This window comes from Anas platyrhynchos, chromosome 2 (assembly GCF_047663525.1).
Source record: "Anas platyrhynchos isolate ZD024472 breed Pekin duck chromosome 2, IASCAAS_PekinDuck_T2T, whole genome shotgun sequence".
Classification (NCBI taxonomy): domain Eukaryota; kingdom Metazoa; phylum Chordata; class Aves; order Anseriformes; family Anatidae; genus Anas; species Anas platyrhynchos.
This window is the reverse complement of record NC_092588.1, coordinates 139,329,165-139,351,652: the sequence shown is the minus strand read 5'-3', so window position 1 is coordinate 139,351,652 and position 22,488 is coordinate 139,329,165. Positions and strand designations below refer to the sequence as shown.

Here is a 22,488-nt window from a genome sequence, read left to right as displayed (position 1 = left end):
CAGTTACGGGACAAATCTAGGCTCTGCTCTGACTGCTGAGTTCACAGCCCTGCATTTAATTCACGTCTCTGTCTACCTAATGTAGGGAAAGCCTTTATCCACTGTGATGTTCCAGATAACATGTTTTGTCACATTCTAGCGATAAATTAAACATGTCAGCATTATAATTGAGAATTTTAGTCTAGTTTTTCATTTTTTTTAGTTACCTACAAATGTGTAGCATAAAAATCTACTCTAACTGCTATTTTTTGGTTGAATAGCTCGAGCCCCCATCAACTGAAATACAGAACACATTGTTTCCTTTACAATAAGAATCTGTGATGATTATACCTTTTTCCAAGGGACAACTCTGATGGATTCCTTATACCTTAATCCCGGATCTGTCACTGACTTACTATGCAGCCTGAGGCAAGTAACTCATACTGCCTCAGGCTTCTCCAGTGTCAAATAAACACAATAGCATTTACTTCACTTTTAAGTAATAAAAAGTGTACTTACATAACTAAGAGAAAACTGCAAACAGAAATGAATCCTAACCTGAACTCCTAATAACACATTTACAACGTTAGGAGTTAGAAAATAAAATAAAATTGCTATTGACAATAAAATTATCAAAAGTCTGTTTAACTGAGAACATTGCTGCCTATACATACATATAGGTAAACCTCTATATTATATAGGTATATTCTGTCTACAAAACTTCAGGAGCACATCAGAAGTTATGAGTATTCTTCATAGGCTTACTGTTGTTTTTTGTTTATTTGTTTTTCCCCCAGCACTGGTTTTAAAGTGCTTTAGATATTTTACCTTGTTTAATGTTCTTTTCTCTCAGACAGCGGTCAAGACTGGCTGCTTCAAAGGCAGATATAAATTCTTTGTTATTCAATTCGTTGTACAAAAGGAGACATTTTTTTCTTCTGTAGAACACCACATTATGCACAGTAGCATAAAATGTGATTTTTCTTATATATTAATTAGAATAACTGCCAAGGTTATTCCTATTTATATGTCTTAAATTTTTTACAAATTGCAAAAGAGTGATTTAATCAATATCTCTTGGTCTTTAGATTACATGCAGTTGGGGGTAATATCTCAAAAAGATTTTGGCAAATCTCATTTAATGACGCTTTTTTTTTCCTTTGCCTTTATTGTCATCTTTAGCTATGTTGCCAAAATCTCTATGTATTTTTTTATGAATTAGACATTTGTACTAGAACGATTCAAAAACCTGTTTAAAAACAAACAAACCCAGAGACAAGGCTGTATTCTTTAATGTCTACTCTTGAATGACCAGAAACATTCATGAGCAATGAAGTAAGAAACTTTGCTAGTGATAGGAAGTTAGCCAGGGTGATATGGGCTACACACAGCACCACTGCAGGTCATGAACAAAACTTGATATTCTTCCATACTCTGTTTATAGAGTGAGGAGTTGATAAGCACCAACCTAAAATGATGCTTATTTTTTCTCAGGCACGATGTTTTAAATGGCTCTCGTTGACTTGCCACTTCAGCATCACTGTTGCTAAGTAGCATCATGAGGACAGTTTACAACATGCTGTCAGTCTACAGAAAATAACAATGCTAAATTTGAAAATGATTTTTTCTAGTTGTCCAGCACACTCTTTCAGCTCTTTCAGCCTTTAAGCATTACTTTTATTTGTCCAGGAAAAAAAAAAAAAAAAAAAAAAACAAAACTTCAATGTATATTTGTATACATTTAGAACTTCAAAGAGTTGGCATACATTCAGGGGCCAATCCTTCCAAAAAGTCAGAATCCCATCCCTGTCCTGGATGCACAGATATGGATATTCAATAACTCTATTCTATTTAGTCCTTACACTATCCCATTGCATAGCATGCTATAGCATTCTGTGTGCAGAAATAACAAGCACAGGACACCTTGTTACTGCTCATAAGACTCAGAAGCATCTCCCTTGACATGTGTAATACAGTAAATTTTGAATTAAAAATAAATAAACAAATAAGAATAGTATAATAAGAATAGTATTACTTTTTTTTTTTTCCTTTTTTCCATGTGGCGTGTTGAGTTAGTGGAAAATGAATTGCAGATTGCAGGTATTTCATAAAAAAATACAAAGCAAGCTCTAAAAACAGTGAGAACAGAAAGTGCTGAATAGCAAACTTCATTTGGGTCAGAGAAGTGGTAAAAAGCATTAGGACAGTCACTATTCACTGTGCTATTTTGAATACCCAAAATGAAGGAAACTTTCCTTGCCAGACCTGAAAAAAGGAAACAAATATCCAAATATAAAAGAGAGAGCATATTAACCAGATGGATAAATAAGTGGCTATATCAATTCTGCATCGTCATGGGAATAGACGCCAAGAACTATGAATCTTTGAGATAAAACATTTCAATTTTCTTAGCCAATATTCTCTCCAGCTAAAGACATGAAAACAGATCTGCATCCTCAGAAACTTTTAACAAATTTGAGCAATAGATATAAGTGTATAAGTGTTTCACTTTTGGTTAAAGCCTTTTTGTCTCTGCATATAAACAGAGGAGTCTAGGAGTCCAGATTTTTGCATCTGATTACCACATCCATTTTAACTGTCTCTAGTTATATAGTTAGATCACAGAGCTCTTTGCATAGCCCCCATTTTGCTACTGTACAGAACATTTCTGTATGCAGGAGTTGATGTCATACTCTGATTTCTAAGTCCCCATTTCAAGCAGTGATCCAAATAGATGTCACTGTTAATTAGTTGCTGTAAGTTGGAACCCTCAGTAGTTAATGTAAATTCTTTACCAGGAAAAGTAAAAATTGTGGACATAGAAAAGACGGTATGTTATAAGGATGATTTTAGACCATTATCTTTAAGTGTTGTGAATCTACAAAGTTCACAAAGTACATCTTAGATGAGCTACACCAAGAAATCAGTCTCTGGTGGCTTTTTCCTGAGATTTTAGTAGCTTTTTTATTATATACATCATAAAAGTATTTTGGAACATCCTTTACTATCAAAACTAAAGCTTTTAAAGTTTCCGATGTTGCCACAGGGACTCACATCTACCATTAAGCGGATAGAGTCTGAAAACATCAAAAATAAGAAATCAGAAATCTCAGCTAGTGTTCCTCTTGGGGTAACATTCATATAAAACTGAACTTTAAAATACAAATCTCATTTGCAATAAATATCCATGACTGTTTTTGTCAGAAGTAGAGAGCCAATAGTGTATACTGTAAGGATTTGGTAATTTTTCAGCATATGTCTGAAAACCATTACCCGCATCTTTCCTGCTTATCTAATGGACAAAGCACAGTATAATTTTTTAGGTTTGATGTAGTCTCATCAGTGGTATATTCCAGTGCCTGAGCAGTGCTTAATGATATCCTAAAGGGGAAGGCTACTCATTAGCAGCAGTAACAAAGCAAAGCAGCTCACATAAATTAATGATCCATTCTCCCAGTACTCCTTGACATTGAGAAACATTAGCTTTGTTTTATTCATCAGAAAGACAGAGAAGCTAAATAAAATGACTTGCCACAGCTATGCAGGAAATTTGTAGTAGGCCCAGGAAATCTCCCAAATTCCACTTTGGGAGTTTAAATTTCAGCAAGGGTAGATGTGGAAGGAGGAAGATTTGTTCTGTTCTGTCAGAGAGAGTTTCTCCTTTACCATCCAAGGAAATATTGTTAATGAATATCATCAGTGCTATTAGGAGCAGCTATTACTTTGAGGATAGTGGGATCTGTGCCCATCAGAACTTTATAATTTGGGTAATATTTCTGTGAGTCTTATTTCCTTTATGCAATAAGTGAGGATAATGCAAATAATAGCTCCTCTGCTGATACCATGTCACAAGGGAACAAGATGTGTATGGTGCCAGCTCTCAGTACGGTTTCCCACTAGCCAAAAAGCCTTAGAGCTATTCCTATGTACTTACTGATGACCTTATTACAAGATGGGTGTGTTGGCTCTGTCCTACTCATAGTTCTTTATTTAACAATAACTATATTTTACAAGTAAATATTGATACATAAATCCCACTGAACTAGCACGATATTGTCTAAACATACTTGGCAGCACATATGTCCTACAGATTCATAAGAATTAACTTAATACCACAAAAGGTATGTCATGAAAATAATATCAACATTTTGAAGAGCTGCTTAAAAGCACGTTGGTTTCAACATGCCATTACCAAGATATGCGTGCTATTTTTAGTTTGAAGGAGAGACAAAGAAATGAAAGCAATACTGCTATGTATTCTTTCAGAATTTAGAGACATACATTCATGCACGGTTATATCTCTAGCAAGAACATACCTGTTGGAGGCAGTGCTGTGGGTTCTGCTGGTAAAAACTCCTGGAACGGTAAACACTCCTTAGATAATGTGATGTCATCAAGTGCTATGCCATCTTTGGGACCTTTTCCAGCTATCCCTTCAAAGATGACTTGGAAATCTTCCTCTCCATCTCCAGTCAGGTTCAGTGCCTTTCTCTGCCAGAAATTTCCCTGGTTTCCAGTAAGACTAAGGAGGATTCTTTCATGTTTTGACATAGTCCTCTGGTAGACAATCAATGATCCAATGTGAGCTCCATACATATGGTAATAGAAAAGTATCTGTAAACAAGAGCAATAGCCTCAAGTATAAAGTTGGTGAGTTCAGACATACTCTGCAACACTATTTACTCTAATTTTTAAATGGAGCAGCATTAGCAGAATTCAGACTAGCTCTGTGTTTTACTAATTCAAAGACAATTTAATTAAAACACACACGAAAATGACTTACTAGTGAAAAAAATTTAATTATTCCATAAGTCAATCTTGGAAATCAGCATTACAATACTGTGACAGCTGATCTTGCATCTCTTTTGAATAACTTCCATGTGTAAATGTAAAAGAAAGAGAACACTTGGTAAAAATAATAAATAAATAAATAAATAAATAAAATAGAGGAATAGAGCTGTTTACAATTTTGGAAATAACTTCAGTTTTCTGGTGTTAATAGTGTTTGTGATAGATTACAGAGTGTATAATTAGTAAATAATATTGTATAATCTATTATGGGAGCAAAATGACCTGCATAAATGCCAAATAATAAAATAAAAAGTAAGTAGTCCTTGGATCAGAAAACTGTGAATTTCAGTAAAAATGGGAAAAACAAATTAGTAAGTCCTAACGTAAGATCAAATAGATACAGAACATAGACATAAAAACACTGCAAAAGGTAGTCACCATTGACTTCTCTCCACTGTTTACAAGTCAAGAGCAAAGTAACAGTTGTATTTGATTATATTAATTCTTATGCTAGTTCAACATTGTTTCTGACAAATATAGAATATTTCCAAGAATGATGTAATACCCTGAAAGAAGGCAATTCATGCTACATTATGCAAGAACGCCCCTATAGCTCATTTTTTTTCCTAATCTAATGCATAGCACAAACCCTGAAGAATGAAAACTCCATCTTATTTATTATAGTTATAAAAAACATATATTACGATATATGTTTTATAAGTAAATATTACGATACCCATGTAAATGTTAAGTCACCACCCTCTGTATTACCTAGTGCTACAGGATTTCATAAGCTTCTGCAGTCTTTTGCAAAACATACATTTAAAATAATAATAGTAATAATTTTACTTAATTAATCTTTTCTGCAATTGATTAATAAATCCATCAAGAGCTTTATGTTACAATTCTTATGAAAATTTTATTATGGTCACTTTCTGAATTTCTTCTGTGCAATAAAGTAGTCCAATATAATTTTTATTAATCAAGTTTCTTGCATGGAACTATTCATATTTACCTGCTGGTTTCCTGTTTCCAACTACTCTATTTCTCTTAAACTCCTTTTTTAAATTAAGTTTATGCATTCAGTATATGTGTATATCATTAAATTATACAATACTTTTCACATTTTTAAGACTAATCTCTATTCCTTTTTACTACAGCTAAATTTTGTTTCATTTTCCGACATTAAATTTTGAGCTGATATTTTCATAGAACCGCACACCACTCTGCTTCTGATTGGCTACAGTTCCTTTCAAAGCTACCAAACTGTATCATGCCTGTTTTTCTTTTGTGATCATTGAATTTTTCTTTCCCTCACCATGATTCACACACTCTCTCTCTCTCTCTCTCTCTCTCTCTCTCTCTCTCTCCTGGTGCAACTTGAAACCATTCCCTCGTCCTAACACTCATTATCTGCGAGAAGACGCCAACTCCCAGCTTCTATTTTCTATATCTATTTTTGTAAACTTTTTTCCAAATTACATTGAATAATTTGGTATGTGGAAATAACATACTGGTATTCTGTAATGTCACATCATTTTGAGGTATCATATATAGCTGTAATGTCACTATTGCAAACAGTTATACATATAATTATAAGCATGTGTACAAGTCCTTTCAGGACCGGGACTGCGCATATATGACTTACTCTCAGCCAGGCTGGAGCCCACTATTAATTCCTATGCAGAATTTCCCTTGCATCAGAATGCAGGCTAGCTCTCTAGCCTTCATTCTCCAAGGTTCTCTAGATGTGGTCATTTATCTTGGCTACTTAATCTTTTCAGGACTATCCTGAAGAATTTTTTCACACATTTTTGATTTATGCATTTATTTTTAAATAACTACGGGCTTTTGTGGTGACTAAATATCAGATACCACATGCAAGAAAATTCAGGAAATACAGATACAAACAGCCTCCCTCCCCCATGTTCTTTCTGTCATGCATCCTCTTAAATAATTGATTTTTTTGACATTTTTCATATATTTTATTGAAACTTCTTGGCTTCATTCTTAAATTCTCCCAGAATTCTCAGTATATACCATCTGCTTTTGCTTACATAGTGCAATTAAAATTAAGACTTTTTTCCAACACCATCTCTTTTGGTGTCATAGTCTCTAACAATGCTGCTTCAAGGTTCAAAGGAGCAGATCTCAGGCTAGTACTTCCACAATGCCCTGTAGTGAATATTAATCCAAATAAGGTATTTAAACTTTCCCGCAACATTTTCAACATAATTATTTCCTTATTTCACTCTAGTACATATAGGTTAGGTGGTTTTCTTATAGGTTCCATTTCCAAGTAGTAAAATTATGTGTCACTGACAACTCGACACTGAATTTTCCCTTTTCTTTCCCAGATTTATTTTGGCATATTCTCATTTTCTTTCTACTTGGACAATTTTCCCCAGCTTTCTATTCTTTTTCAAGGTACAGCTTGGTTTGTATACAAAAACAAAACAACAACAAAAAAAAACACCACCACTTTTTTTTTTTCCTCCCATGTACTTCCCTTTATGTTTGCTTATATATATTTGTTTTATTGGCACAAAACTCTTGTTGTCCCAATGATGTAAAAGTTCATCTTCTGTTGACTTGAATGTGCCTAAAATTCCAAACTAAGTCTGAAATAATATATGATGTAGCATTTCCTTCTCTAGTAACTCAGAGAAAAAATACTTTTGGGACCATCTAATCTGCTGGGGTGAAGCTGTTGCTTGGAACAGTTGTTCATTACATACATTTTCTGTTATAAGAAATCTCACTTCCCTTGGTTAGCTGCATAAATCAAAACTTCAGAACTTGTCAGAACTTTAAAAAAAAAAAAAGCAAACAAACAAACAAAAAAAACACTGAAATGTCACTATTTAGTTACACTTTTAGGCTTCATCATGGATGTAGAAGTTTTGTCTGCAGAAAGTACACACTGTTTTTTGTAGATGTTTTTTGACATGACAAAAATAACCATTTCCAATAGTTATGTTTCGATCACTTCATTATATTTAATGTGTGATACATTATGAATATTCAGACACAATCCTGTCATCCTCAGTTCTTCTGCTTTGTTTTGTATATATGTTTTACTGTTCACAAATATAAGTTAAAAAGTGGAAATGTTTTTGTTTGTTTGTTTTGTTTATTTAACCATAAAAACATATAAGGTCAAGAAATAAGTGTTTTCAAATACAAAACTAAATAAAGAGGCAAACATCTACAAGCTCAGGTGAGCAGAATTTGTCTAAATTTATAAATACATTTTAGCCAATTTAGAAAATGTACTTAGAAAATATGAGACAGAAATTTGAAGACATTTTTTAATGGCTAGATAAAGTTTTGCTACTGACATTATTCATGTTTTGTTTGGATCATAAACTCATCCCATTTATGTTTAAAACTTCATTATTTTCTTATCTATAAAGGCGTTTGAGAATTATCAAACAACTAGAAGAAATTCAGTGAAATTGACTGATCAGAAATCTCAAAACAATCATAACTCTAAGTTTCAGAAAAAAAACTTTACAGGTTTTGATTTTCCTTGTAAATGAGACTAAAAGTGAGATAAATGGACATAGAAGCAGATGATTGGTAATTTTTAACAGAGATGTCATCAATTGTAAAACATTTTAGGACTATATAAAGCTAAGATAGCCCTCATTCAGTGACTATGGTGATGTTATCACATAACCAGCTTGAAGTTGTTTTTTGTTTGTTTGTTTAAATAATTCCTCTTCATGTAGATTTTTCTCTTGAGAGAGCTAGTTACTAAGGCAAGGTACAGTACTAAGTACTAAGGACAAAATTCTAATATAAAATGATTATCTATCCTGTTTTACTAAATGAAATTTTACATCTTCCATAAATATAAAGAAATTGATATTTCTCAGGCCAGCACAGAGATACAAGACCAGTATCACTCAAACTAACAGAGTAAGATTTCCAATTGTGGCATCAGGAGTAGAGATGCTCCAGATGCTGGAGAACAAAGTGGTTATTTTATGCTAAGACCATTAAAAAGCTGTTGAACAAATGTAATTGTGTAAAGGTAAAGAGCCAATAAACACTTATAAACACTTCTGCCAAGTTAGAAAGATCTTCATGTGTGAATAGCAACGCAATTAGCAAAAGAGTAGTTTGAATGTTGTTTTCAGTCACAGTAGTTCCAAAATTCTTTACCGTAGATTCGAGTGTGGCATAATGCTTAGACCAGTATTCATTTGTTCACAGTTCCTTTCAACTCTAATAATTCACAGAAAGGAAGGAGTGTCTTATTTGTTAGGAGAAAGTCCAGAATCTTAACTGATAGAAAAATTAATTCCTTAATCTCAAATAAAATGGTTAAATTATACGTTAATACCTCCCTTTTCTCTTAACCATTTTTTCTGTTTGTTTGCTTTTTCTTTTTCTTCTTTTCTCTTCTCCAGATCAGCTCTTTAATTCAGGAAACCCATTCCCAAATTTATCCTAAAAATTTTAAGCCATTGTCTGCTCCTCTAATTTTCTTATGTCTTTCTAAATACACAGAGGAGAAATACCATTTCAAAGTAGCACATAGTTCAACTTCCTGGAAAATTCCCTGAATTTTCAAAATATAGCAGTTTCTCAGAGATGTGTTTTGAAAGCTGTATTATGAAACTACAAATTACCATTTCAGTACAGACTGTAAAATATATATCAAAACTATAAAACCTTTTAAACCAGATTTGCAAAGAAATGATCAGGATCAAATCACAACAATATGTTGTAACACCTTGGAAAATAAAAGCTTACTTTTTTCTTTTTTTTTTTTGAAAAGAGTCAAAGACTTCTGTCATGCAGTGTCCCTTTTGAACCTGCATTCTTTTAAAGCAACTTGTTATTGTATTTTTACACATTTTCTCCATTAAAGCACATACGTAGTTGTAGGCTACTCAGGGCTGGAGTTGCATAAGGCATATTCTAAATTACATATTGCTTTCATTGCTGACTTCATTTCAATCTCCTCTAGAGTGCGTATGTACAGAAATCATTCTTCTCCAATAACTAGCAATGAGATTCATGTTTTCTTATGATTCCAAGGTGGAAATAAGACCAGGTTTTGCTTCTTCCACAACATGTTTGTTTTTATCAAGATATATCTCAGTGATTGTCTTTATTCATTTTAGGAATATTATCTTGGTGTAATCTAGAAATCAAATTCTGCATTCCTGCTAGTATAACACCCCACGTACCTTGCAGTTTTTATTCCTTCTGCTTAGCACAGGGCTAGCAATCCTGGCTTTCTGTCCTGGCAGATGAAGAAATGAACTCTTTATAAAAATATAATGACCAGATGGCTCTTGCAATGTATGATCAGCAGCTGGTCCAGTGCCCAATTTTGTAGTACTGCTCGTTCTGAGGCTCCAGTCAAAATCATCATTTTCATCTTGCTTCCATCCACAAATATCAAACTCAAAATCACAATGCCCAATAGAGGTACCTGAAGGATATTTGCAAACACATGAAAACTTGGTGTAACCAACATTGCTGTAAGTATAAAAAATAAAGGTAACTTAATATGTCAATCTATTTTAGGACAAATTGCCTAGCTCTAGTTTTATAGGCCAATTCATGCCTTCCATAGAGCACCCAAGACATCTGCAGAAAACTAGCCTCTTTTTGGAGGAATACTTTAAAGCCAGGTGAGATCTCAGTAGTGCTTAAAAGGATAAAAAATGCCTATATTTATGGAACAAAACCTCATCCAATTAAAAGTACAGAGCTCTAGAGAGACACAACCTCCATGCAGACACAAACAGGTAAAACATAAATGTAGGAGTGTTTACTTTGAACTGAATCATACCCGCAGTTAGTTTACTTTAATATATTTCCAGAAGAATTCACTGGTAATTTATTAGACAATATGCAAACAGAGATGATTATCTAAGTTTCTCCTTGAATTGCATTTAATGCCTAGAAAAATAGAAGGTTGTGATAATTTTGACTGATTTTTATATGCCATGAAATGTATGCTCTTCACTGATTTTCTAGCTTTGAACGTCAAAACAGCCAATGTGTTTAGCCAACTGCCCACATAAATTAAGGTTAAGTCAATTACACTGGTCCAAAAGTTTAAGCTGCATATATTTCTCTACTATGCATCTATAACTTCATTATAATGATTACCAAGCAAGACTAAACTTGCTGAAATAAGCTGGAATTTTGCCAGAGCCTTCAAGAGACTGTGCCCTGAATGTTCTTACTATTATTGCTGGAAAGGAAAGTACTTTGAAGATAAGTAGGGAAACTGAATAGATCATTTGGTCTGACAGTGTAAGAAATGACAAAAGCTTTCTCCTAAAATATAAACAAAACTTGAACCTCTTCTAGGGTCTGATAAAGTTCAGCCACTTACAAGTAACTTTATTTAATTGGCAGCTGGTCAGAAGCCTCAGTAATGAGGCCAAGGAGTCAACATCCATGGAGTCTACATGTGGACCAAAACAGTACAGACAGCTGCCTCTTAAATTTGAGGCTGAAATCAGGTGAAAGATTTTTTTTTTTTCTATTTTTCTTTGTGAAGATCACATGGGTGGAAGAGAACTCTGAAACATTTCCTTATAAATATGAACTAGTAAGCAAAAAATAACTTCACTTTTATCTTTGTGTGCAAATACAACACTAAATTAAATATTAATAATAACAGCAAATCCCCAATGTGCTATAGGATTATCATTTATGCAAAGCATAGATAATAATTTACCTCAACTGAATATAACTGTCCTCATCTTTTGCCATTTGAGCATTTCATTACATAATATTTCAGGATCCTAGCTAAAGCAATTTCTTCAATTACTCACTAATTTCATCTCTAGTCAACAAAAATCATTCATGCAACTGACCATTTTACTTTAAAGTCATGTTTTAAAGAATCAAAGCCCTTATATAATTCCCCTTTAAACAACAAAAGCATAAAGACTTTTCTCCCTCTGACAAGAGAGTAGGTAACCTCCATTCCCTATCCACCTGTTTCACATAGGGATAGAAATTTCATACTCTTGATGTTTTCTTCCCTTATGTATGACTTAGAAGGTTGAGATGCTACATGTTTATGAACAGGAAGGACTCTCCATGTGGTAGGCACACAGTTCTAGTTGTATATGTCCCTTAGTAGTTGATGAAATAAGTTAATATTGGCAGTGTTTACCTAACATTAAATTTATTCTCAAACACATGGAAATAATAATAAAAAAAAAAAATCTGAAGAAAATTACTGCTTCAGCTGAGTTGCTACTCACACATCTCAGGGTAAAACAGCTATGTCTAGAGGAACAAGCAGTACAGAACTATAGAAACAGATTTGTAGAGCTAAGGACCTGGTATAGGGAACCTGAATGTACTTGGGACAGTGGGGAAAAGGCCAAGAAAGAGGACTGAAGTGTGCACAGGCTGAATGAGCAGCAGAGGTTAGAATGCATTTGATGCTCTCCTGGGCATCTCTACCAGTCATTACCTCTTCCAGCAACATTGTGATCTATTTTATTCTCAAGTACATGCAGTCAGAAAACCATACTTGTGGCATTGCATTTAAAGAAAACTCTGAGCACATACCACTCATTTACTGTCTAATGGAATAATTTCTAAACATTGAGGTCCTCAATACCTCTGTAAAAGAAGTACTTGAATTATTTTAAAAGTATTTAAAAAAAATTAAAGTATTTTAAAGTAATTTAAAAGTATTTTAAAAGAAAATATTTTAAAAGAAATACTTGAATTATTTTACAGCATTGAAGTCATGCAGCTAGGTAAAAATAGCTTTCAAGAAAGAAAACAAAAACAAGGTACAGATCTCTCAATAGTAATTTAACAACTTTATGAGGCATAGTTTATATCTCAGCATCTAGGTTATGTCTAGACGTTGCTAATTAGACTTTGTGAGTATCAGCATGTGATATGGTCCTATTAACAGTTTAGAGTTTCAAGAATATTACAGAGATTAGGGACTAGTTTATTTACAATATTTCATTAACTAGGTTATGACGACTCTTTGTATACATAGCAAACAACATCTGTGGTTAGGGGTAGCCATCCATGAAGGCTTACTGCTAAAAGGTACTTTGGAGAAGTCTTTAAACTACACAATTTTCATGTTTTTTAAACACGGTTGCCATGCATACCTATGTAGTGTTTCCTGTCATCTTTAACCATACTAATGCATTTCCCAGTCTTCTAAGTTTCAGTTATTCAATCTATTATTCTATGGGTCAGCAACAATAAAACAGCTCTTCTCTGCTAGCTGCAAGGAATGAAAAGATGTCACAAAGCGTAAATACATGCTTCCTAAAGTTGGTCTCTTCAGAGGCAGTCTCTCTTATGAAAAAGCCGTGAAAACATAACTAGCCTTTTTCTGTGTTCAGGGTACTAGCCTTAAGTCAGCGTGGTAGGAAATTAATAAAGTCCACCACCTCGTAGTTGAAATATTAGCCTTGGGATGATTTGTCCTGGTTTGTGACCTAAAAATAAAAACTTTATAGGTCATCTTTGAAATGGGCTGACTAGAAAAAAAAACAGGTCATGAAACTAATTAATTATGATGACAATTAAATCTTTTTTGTCATCACAATATCATCATATATTGTGATAAATGTGTACGCCATTTTTGCAAAAAGAATGTTTTCACCAATTGCTGTTATGCATTTCTATTTTATTAAATATATAACGCAGTACCAAGAAAAGGAAACCAAAATTCTTCAGTACGTAGTGAAAACTTAAAATGTTTTCATAAAATATGTCAAGTTTGGGGTGAAAAAAAGGAAAAAAAAAGGAAAAGAGAAAGGGAAAAGGGAAAAAAAGAAAAGAAAGGGAAAGCCAAAATTAAATCCAGTTCCTGTTGTTGTTACTGAAAATTCTATTAAATAGCTTAGTGACATGCTGTCCCTGGTTTGGAAAACAATTAGAAGTTTATTAGTAAGAAAGTCAGTCAAAAAACATAGTTTCTTTGCCTAGTATCTCCACTTCAAATGATATAAGTGGATTTGTGTACCTTTCTTCACAGAACTGTATTCACTAAGAAATTGATAAATTGTGTTCATAACCTCCATAAAAATGAGGCTCCTTTTCATACTGTAGCAAACAATGGAGATTTGATTGTGTGAGAATTTTCTACAATTTTATGAGAAAAAAAAGAAAGTGTTAGTACTACCTAAACAATATATGTGATCCTTTTCTCCAGAGGAAAACCCATTTCTTATTAAACACCATTCTTTGTATCCAATACTACAGATGCTGTTTCTTGATATCTCTTGTAAAACTAAAATTGTACTGTATTCATTCTAAAATAATTTGTTAAGAGATCTGGCAATCCTTGAAATATCAAAGAAGGTAACTCCCTATATCCCAAAGATATTATACTTGATGCATTTTTTCAGCTTTAATACATTCTTTTCATATGGAAAGCAGATTTTTACTGTGCTTTTAAAGACAGTAGAGAAATTCACTAACAGCACTTTTTATTTTCCATCATATTATTTCAAAGTAAATAATAGTAATTTAAAATCCATAAAAGCCAAATAATAAAAATTATTACCTTCATGTTTGCTGTCTTTGGTGATGAGCTGCCAGCAGTGTTCAAGTATTAACAATTCACAACAGGCATGGTTACTTGTGATAATTATGTTTTAAAAAACTACCATACTTACTGCAAATGGCAGGGCTCTCATCTGAGTTATCTGCACAATCATTTACAAAATCACAAAGATTATCCTTTGGGATGCAGTAATTGTTGGCACATGTGAATTCCTGTAATGTGCAAGGTCTGTCTGGGATGAGCAAAGGGGAACAATCTTCAAAAGTAATATCATCCACTGCCACATCTCCCATGTAACTGACACCACGTTTTGCCCTGAAAATAATCTAATAAAAATTATAGAGATATTACAGTGAAGCATGGGTAAGATATGCATGCAACATGAATAGAATATAAAACAATTGTTCCTTCAAATCTTGGAAGTGGTCAATTCTTATTCTTGTAGCATTGTCCTATGCATGCTTGTACCACTGTGTGTACAGATCTGTCACTACAGTTATTGAAGGACCATTACCACAGGAAAGAAAATGGGTAATACAAATAGATACTAGCTCCTGCTGTTCCTGAATTAATAGCAAGGGTTCAACTTACTTCTGCAAAGTGTGAAATGTATTAATCTTTCACCCGTTATTCCCGTGAAAGTTACTAGTTAAAGTTCAGTTAAAAGCCATCCAAGACAGAAGGGCAATATAACATATTTTTAAATGTTCCAGCCTGTCTCTATGTTTGTTTTATTTTGTTGTTGTTTTGTTGTTGTTGTTGGTTGTTTGGGTTTTTGTTGTTGTTGGGGTTTTGTTTGTTTGTTTGCTTGTTTTAGAATGATAAAATTAAGCATGGCATACTCATGACTAACCATCTCTAAGATGCTGAAGGATCAGATCATATTTCAAAGTGGATATCATGCTCAAGACTCTTTTTTTTCTCAATCAAATGCAAAAATACAATTCAAATGCACACTAAGGAGAAGGAAGTGGAATGGTTCTAAACCAAGTCAGTTTCAAGGATAGAAGGGAATTCTGTCTTAAAAATGGATGCCTGTCTAAAATCGAAGAGGAGTGAGAAATTTACAAAAACTTGTGTTCAGTTTAGGTAAATGATCAGACAGCCAAAAATATTACTGTTTTTGTTGTTGTTATTCAGAAGGGGAGACAGAGCCGGGGTGGGGGGGGAGGAAGGGAAATAAGAGGGTAAAAGCAAATCATGAAAGTATCTAAAGCCAAACTGTCTGGAGAGAACATAAAATATGAATACACACCTGAAAATTTGAACGAATTCCCAAGAACACTTCTGCTCTGTTCCATTGTGGACCTTGGGTGCCACTTTGGGTCCATAGTTTAGAAGTCTTGTTACCAGTTTTACAGAGTACCTGAAAAGGAAATAATTACAGGTCACAAAAAATCTTTCCATTACCAACACACTGCAGGTTCCTTAATTTTGTCTAGAGTATCCTGTATAATTGATCTCTATACCAACATTAAATATCAAGTGCAAATTGATTTGCCAGTGTAAGCTACTATTCAACTAAAATAATGCTTTAAAACTTTCTGATCTGCCCATGAACACACTCTGCTCTGGGTCTTACCCAGGTTAATTCACCCACTAATTTAACTAGAACAGTTAACCACAAATAAAAATTGCTCAGGAAAGGGTCAAGATCCATTTGTAAAACATGGAAATCAGCACTAACAACACATATTAATAGTTCATGCATTTACTACATGGCATTAGTTTGCTACATTATAGTTCCAGGAGAGATTTAATGTCCTGATTCTATATGATCATATGAATATTTTTTTATTTTTTTTTCCCTACAGATAAAAATTTGTTCTTCCCTTCTTAAGACCATATTTTACTTGTTTGGATAATAGAAGACTCACAAATACCTATAAGCCTTTGAACAGCCATTGAACTGGAGAAACCTAACTTCAACATTAGCACAAAATCTTACATATGCTTTATTCCATCCTCTCGGGCATCCAAATTCATCTGAGCTAGTAACAACCCGATCAGAGTTTGATGATGTGTCAAGTTGTGCCTTCAATCAGTATTCACAGAGCTAAACATCAGTTCACCAGTTGCCTGTACCACTTCTGCTTCCAAGGATTTATTGCTACTTTGTGTTATCTTTTTAGGAATACCCACATATTTTTGAAATGAAAAACATGTTTTTTTTGAAAATTTATGTAGTCCCATGTGTGTGCATGGTATTGTATAACAGGTAAGTTCTGGCAAGCAAATAGCAGATCATCCCAGTGAAGAGCTTTCATTCCATAGGAACAAAAGAAACCAATGCTTCTGAATGAAATGGAAAACAAAATGACACCTGGCTTTATAGACAAGAAAACTGCTCCCAGAAGACATGAATTTTAAGGCAAGGATAAAAAATGTAGAAAAACAGAGGCTACAGATATTATTTGAGAGAATATGGGGTGCTGAATAAGAGATTTTTCTTACTCTTACATACATGCTATACAGGTATATGAATATAAATATGAATGTTTGGGACAATATAGACAGATGTACAATTTTCCACAAACTGTACATTACCTACTAAATTATAAAACCAATTCCTTCATCAATAATTCATATTTTCTCTCATATCATGCTAAAGGTTACAATTTTAAAGTTGAACATGCCCATACATTTATATCCTATTAAAATCCAGGGCTTCTCTGTACCCTAATTTACCTGAAAGCTTTGCAAGTTGTTGAAAAATGGCTTCTAATACTTTGGTAGAGTTAGCAATAGAAACCAGACAAAAATGTTTCCAACAATTATTCAAACTGAAGTTGCACAATAAAGTGAAAACTAATCAGTGTTTAAGAAAGCCACAGAAACACAGGAAGACATACACTCATGCAAGTAGTGGGAGCTTTCAACATTTACATTACATTTGATGGTATAGACACAGACTAAAATGGAATAATCCAAACTTGTGAACTAAATAAAAATGTGATAGTCATGAGGGAGACTAATAGAAGAACATCAGTGATATTCAGCCACAGAAAAGATTCAAAATTGTATAGTACTTATAATATTTAAAAGAAAATAGAGAAAATAAATAAATAATTATATCTTCTCTCTCTAAGGAGAGCCCAGCAGCTGCCCCGTGTCAGATCAGATCCAGCTCCAGCTGACTCCAAAAGGGACGTGGTCAGAGCCAAGCCAATAAGCGATGTTGTTTGCGCCTCTGTGAGAGCAGATTTAAGAAAGCGTTAGGGGACTAACCATAGCCCCCATTCTCTGTTCCCCTGCTCTGTTTGGGGAGAGAAGGTAGAAGAGGATGGATGGCAAGGGAAAGGTTTTCAGTTTGCTTTTACAGAATCACAGAATCACAGAATTTCTAGGTTGGAAAAGACCTCAAGATCATCGAGTCCAACCTCTAACCTAACACTAACAGTCCCCACTAAACCATATCCCTAAGCTCTACATCTAAACGTCTTTTAAAGACTTCCAGGGATGGTGACTCCACCATCTCCCTGGGCAAAGGGATTTAGTTTCTCCCTGCTCTAGACTAGTTAGTAACAGGCAATAAATTACATGAACCTCCCTGTGCTGTCCCTGTTTTGCCCGTAATGGCAATTGTTAAGCAACCTCTGTATCCTTATCTCAACCATCGATCCCTTTTCCATGCTATTTTCTCTCCCTTTTCGTTTGAAGATGTGGAGTCAGAAAGCAATGTGGTAGAGTTTACTTGCCAGTTAAGGAGAAACCACCACAATAACGAAGCAATTGAAATGAGATACCTATTTACAATGTTTAAAATTCAATGGTATTGTGATTTTCCTTTGGTACATCTTAAAATCAACTAAGGTAAAGAGGGGGGAAAGTCAATTACATGGGGCATAGTCTCCTACTAGAGGCAGTGGTTGGAACTGAGAGAAAAAAAATCTCACTATGTTTGTCTTTTGTGGTGGTACCTTCATCCTGTGATTAATTGGGCTGTTAATTTCTGCAAAAGCATCTGTGGACTTACTTCCAAGTAACATGGATGCCTGCACACTTCAGAAGCTCTGGGACACTAGGGTAAATGAAAAGAAGTCAAAAGACATTGATTTGTCCCAAAACCTTAAACTGAGGACAAATCGTCTTTATACTCTGAACTCCCCCTAATTCTGATGAACTGAAATTTGAACACCTGCCAGTGCCCTAGGAAGATCTCTATTACTTTGGAGAAATTCAGTGATATTTTAAAAAATTGTTTAAGAATTCAAGGAAACACGAAATATGCTTCCTCTGAATACCTAGCAAGACAAATGCATTGGCTGAAGGACACCTAGTTCTCTACTGTCAACATACATTTTAATTTCACCTTCAAAACAGTTGAATTCTGCCAGCTTTTCATTATATATATTTTTTATTATTATTCAGAGTATCTGAGAGAGTGAGAATTTATTAATAAAATTAAATTCACTGACCACAACTAATTTGATACTCACTGCACACAATTGGATATCATAACCTGAGTATTTTTAAAAAAAAAAACATTTATGATGCTGTAAGTTATTGTGTAACACTCATGGGAAATTCTGTTATATTTAATATGATGTATGGAAAAAAAATGTTGAGAACAACTTTGCTGTTCTATTCAGTCACTTTGCAGTGACTCATTTGATCTATAAGCTGCTGAACAGTTAGATTTCCTTTACAGAAGTATTTTTATTTTAAATGGAGTGTAGAAAATGGTATTGCTAAGAAAGCTTGTTATTGTTAAGTCCTAGAAATAACTCAAAGTTTCTTACATTAATATAATTAACTATTGAAAAATATATGTTAAGCTTTTGAAGGAATAACATAGCAATAAGGCATTTCTACAAAATTTCATCATGAATTTTGAAGCTACAGCTTTTTTCTAACTCCCACATTTAGCCAAAAACCTCAATTTCCAAATACATACTGATGATTCTCAGTTAAGGGGTATTATACAGTACAAGACTTTTGCCTATACAGAAGTTCCAACCATGATACATGCATAAAGGTCATAATTTTGGTGTGCTGTAGAAACTTATATTTTCCACAGCTTACACAACTAATGCTTCCTTCAAATCTTAAATAATTGAGAGCAGTAGAGTGTTAGCAATTATTCATTTTTGTTTATTAGCAGCCTAATCTCTAATGAAACTAAACGACAAAACATTAATTTCCCAGCAATTTCATAGAGTAAGAATACATCAAAATAAAGAATATCTCCATACCTCCAGAGAACCTACTGTTGAACCATTCATATGGTTCCAGAACACGATTTTGCACTTGGGCCCCGTAAGGGAGATGACTGGAGTAGTGATGTCAGCAGTGTGACCAAATTCTCCATTCGAGCTGTCTGCAAACAAATACCAGCCTTCTACAGTATACCTGTTCAGAAAGAAAGATATTAATTTATTAAAAGATAATATTTAATCAACATTAAGTTAAAGTCATATTAAAGTGGTAATATTTCTTTATACAGATATAGAACTTTCTAGCTGAGTGTCTGGATGCCCTTTAATTAATCCGTGTATTACCAGAATTCCATGAAATCCCTTGAAAAGTCATCTAGTACTTTTATATCACATCCAGACAAGATACAGAGCTGAAGACTGCCTTTACCCACAGTGTCCCATCACAGCAGCTGTGAGCCCATCCTCCCCCACGTCTCCCATCCATCCTCCTTCATCAAGAAAAGTAGAGGCCTACTCAAAGCTGGGGTATACATGGATATTTTCCTGCTTGAAGTTAAGAAATCCCAAGATATTGGGTGAAACTCTTCCTGCTGGGAAAGACAAGGCTGCCTGTGTGGTATACATCAGATTCTGAGCGTATGCAGAGAGTTTTAGGGTTTTGGGTTGCCCATATTTGGTTCCTGAAACACTTTTCTTTCAAAGAAAAAAAGTGGCTGTTGACCAAATACAAGATTCTGTTCTCTTTAATGGAGACGCTACACACTCCATTGCTGAAAAGATCCTTTCCAGCAAGGGCTTATAGACTTGACTATAGGACCTATATTTCTTAAAAGGTCCTTACCTGAAATACCTTTATTAGGATTTCCTGGCTTTTCAGTTTGCCTGTTTGGCCAAGCTCTGAGCTACAGCTCTGAAAAGTAGCATCATTGCAATCGTGAGAAGGCACTGCTAAGAGAAATGTGGGGTATACCCAAAGGCTCTTCCCAGACTGGAAGTTTTTGCAAATAGGAATGGTGAGGACTACAAGGTACAGATTTAAGAACATATTTTTAATTCACAAGACTGCTCTAAGTAGTTAGACTTAGAACAACATAAAGGTCTATAACACTGTTGTCTGTGGTATGACTCAGCAGTAACTTAGCTGTCTTTGCTGTGACAGCAATATTAAACAAATATTGAAAAACCTTTTTTTTCAATAATGTACTGAAGTCTCTTTGAAAAAATCTGATAAGCAATTTTTTTCTTCAAAAGATGTCATAAATTAAAAAATAGTAATTTGAAAAAAAACTCTCAGATTACAATGCTTACATTGAACTCAACATGTACTATTTAAATGATAAAATAAATCTGAAATTAGCACATACAGGTTTATCATTGTAAAGTTACCACAAAGTTAGTAGATTATTTTTTCTGTGTATAATAATTAGCATTTAATAATAACAAATAGCATACATGTATTAAGGTACATTACTTAACTTGTAGGTCAAGGAGAGTCTGAATTGCACCTTATATTCAGTCATTTTAGGAGTAGCATAATCTAACTAGAGGTACTACATAGTATAAGATAGGCTAGAAACAGGTAAAATTATCTCTATATTCACAGCAATTTCCTCTGAGGATTTGAAGTCTGTTAATTCTTTCATTCATCCTTAGAATCAAGTATGCAGTAACTTATATCTAATATGACCAGTGACAGACTGATGGTCTGAAAATAGCTTGATCTTCCTGGGTAGCCCAGGGCAAAGAATTTTGCACAGTATCTCCTTTAGGTTATAGTACTTCCTGTAACCTGTGGTTGCTCATAAACATAGATTTAAATGAAAATCCTGTTCCATCTCTTCCTCTTTCTTGACAGAAAAGACTGTTAAAATTTTCCTTCAAAGGGAAAATTAAAACCTAGTAATAACCACTGACATAAAACAGCCCTTGAAAAATCCTTGAAAATCAGCATCTGGTTCACTGCTAGTCACGTAGAGTACTGCTTCCACCTCCCCTGGTCTCCTATCAGGAAAAAAAAAATAGATTAAACAGACAACTGCTCTAACCGTGGGAAAGTACAGAAAATATTTTAGTAGATGAAAATTGCAGACAATTCTGACACTATAAATCTTTTTAGTACAGAAATTACAGTCTACGTCCTTCAGCAGGGCTGAAGAAACATGTAATTCAAGAACTTCCATGGATCAGTAAGAGTGGGAGCACTTTCACTAGTTAGTTAATCAGCCACAATACAATCCTTTGGTCATTAAGCACCTTCTGGAGGTTTCCCCAAACCTTATCTAACATGCAAGAACGAGAGAATAATTCTTTTCGTAGATATTGTTAAAGATGTGTGTAAATTAGTGAAAAGAAGTGGGTTATTCCCATAATTTATTTTTAGCTAGGGAAAATGATTCTCTAAACTGTTAATATATTTGCTTTATTTAAATATTAAGTGGAATACTAAAATATCTCATAAAATGAAGGAATTTATGCAGGAAAAGATAACATCATTTTGCAGACAGTTTCTTACATGCTAATTGGAGAACATGTAGTACATATAATTCATAATAAAAAATGAAGACTTTTACATAAAAATTCAATAGTCTGTGGGGTGGGTTTCCAATGTTTAGATAGAAATCAGATACTTGCAAGAAAGTCATTGTCATGATCAGAGTTAACATCTTCTACTGCCACTCATAAAATAGTTATCCACTCTGAAGAATTATAATATTCCTTTCTTATAAAAGAAAAGCCCAAAATTTTATAGAAAAACAAATGAACAAAAACCATTTCTGAGCCATATACAAGTACGTATTTCTGAAAGAGTAAAAATGTTTAAAAAACAAATCTCAAAATGTGGGTCAAACCTTCATTTGGCATAGGTCAGACACATTAAAGGTGAAACCTCTAGGGATTGTTGGTAAAGATAAGAAGTGTTCTGGTAGCATTCTAGGGAAAAGTGTTATGATCTGGGAAAATCTGAATCTTCCCACAATCTTATTTTTGTTTTCATTCAGAAGCAGAAGAGAGGACTGGCTC

The 22,488-nt window shown here is 33.9% G+C and overlaps 1 protein-coding gene across 1 annotated transcript in view; it reads right to left on the bottom strand.

Annotated features, from left to right (window-relative positions):
- The window catches only part of MALRD1 (MAM and LDL receptor class A domain containing 1), a 258,192-nt gene that overhangs the window by 144,930 nt on the left and 90,774 nt on the right, over nt 1-22,488 (bottom strand). The window contains exons 22-26 of the mRNA XM_038174819.2: nt 19,504-19,660; nt 15,564-15,674; nt 14,421-14,634; nt 9,975-10,222; nt 4,296-4,593 (exon numbers count right to left, since the gene is read on the bottom strand). Coding sequence (XP_038030747.2) covers nt 4,296-4,593; nt 9,975-10,222; nt 14,421-14,634; nt 15,564-15,674; nt 19,504-19,660 — 1,028 coding nt within the window. The remainder of the gene's footprint in view (nt 1-4,295; nt 4,594-9,974; nt 10,223-14,420; nt 14,635-15,563; nt 15,675-19,503; nt 19,661-22,488) is intronic.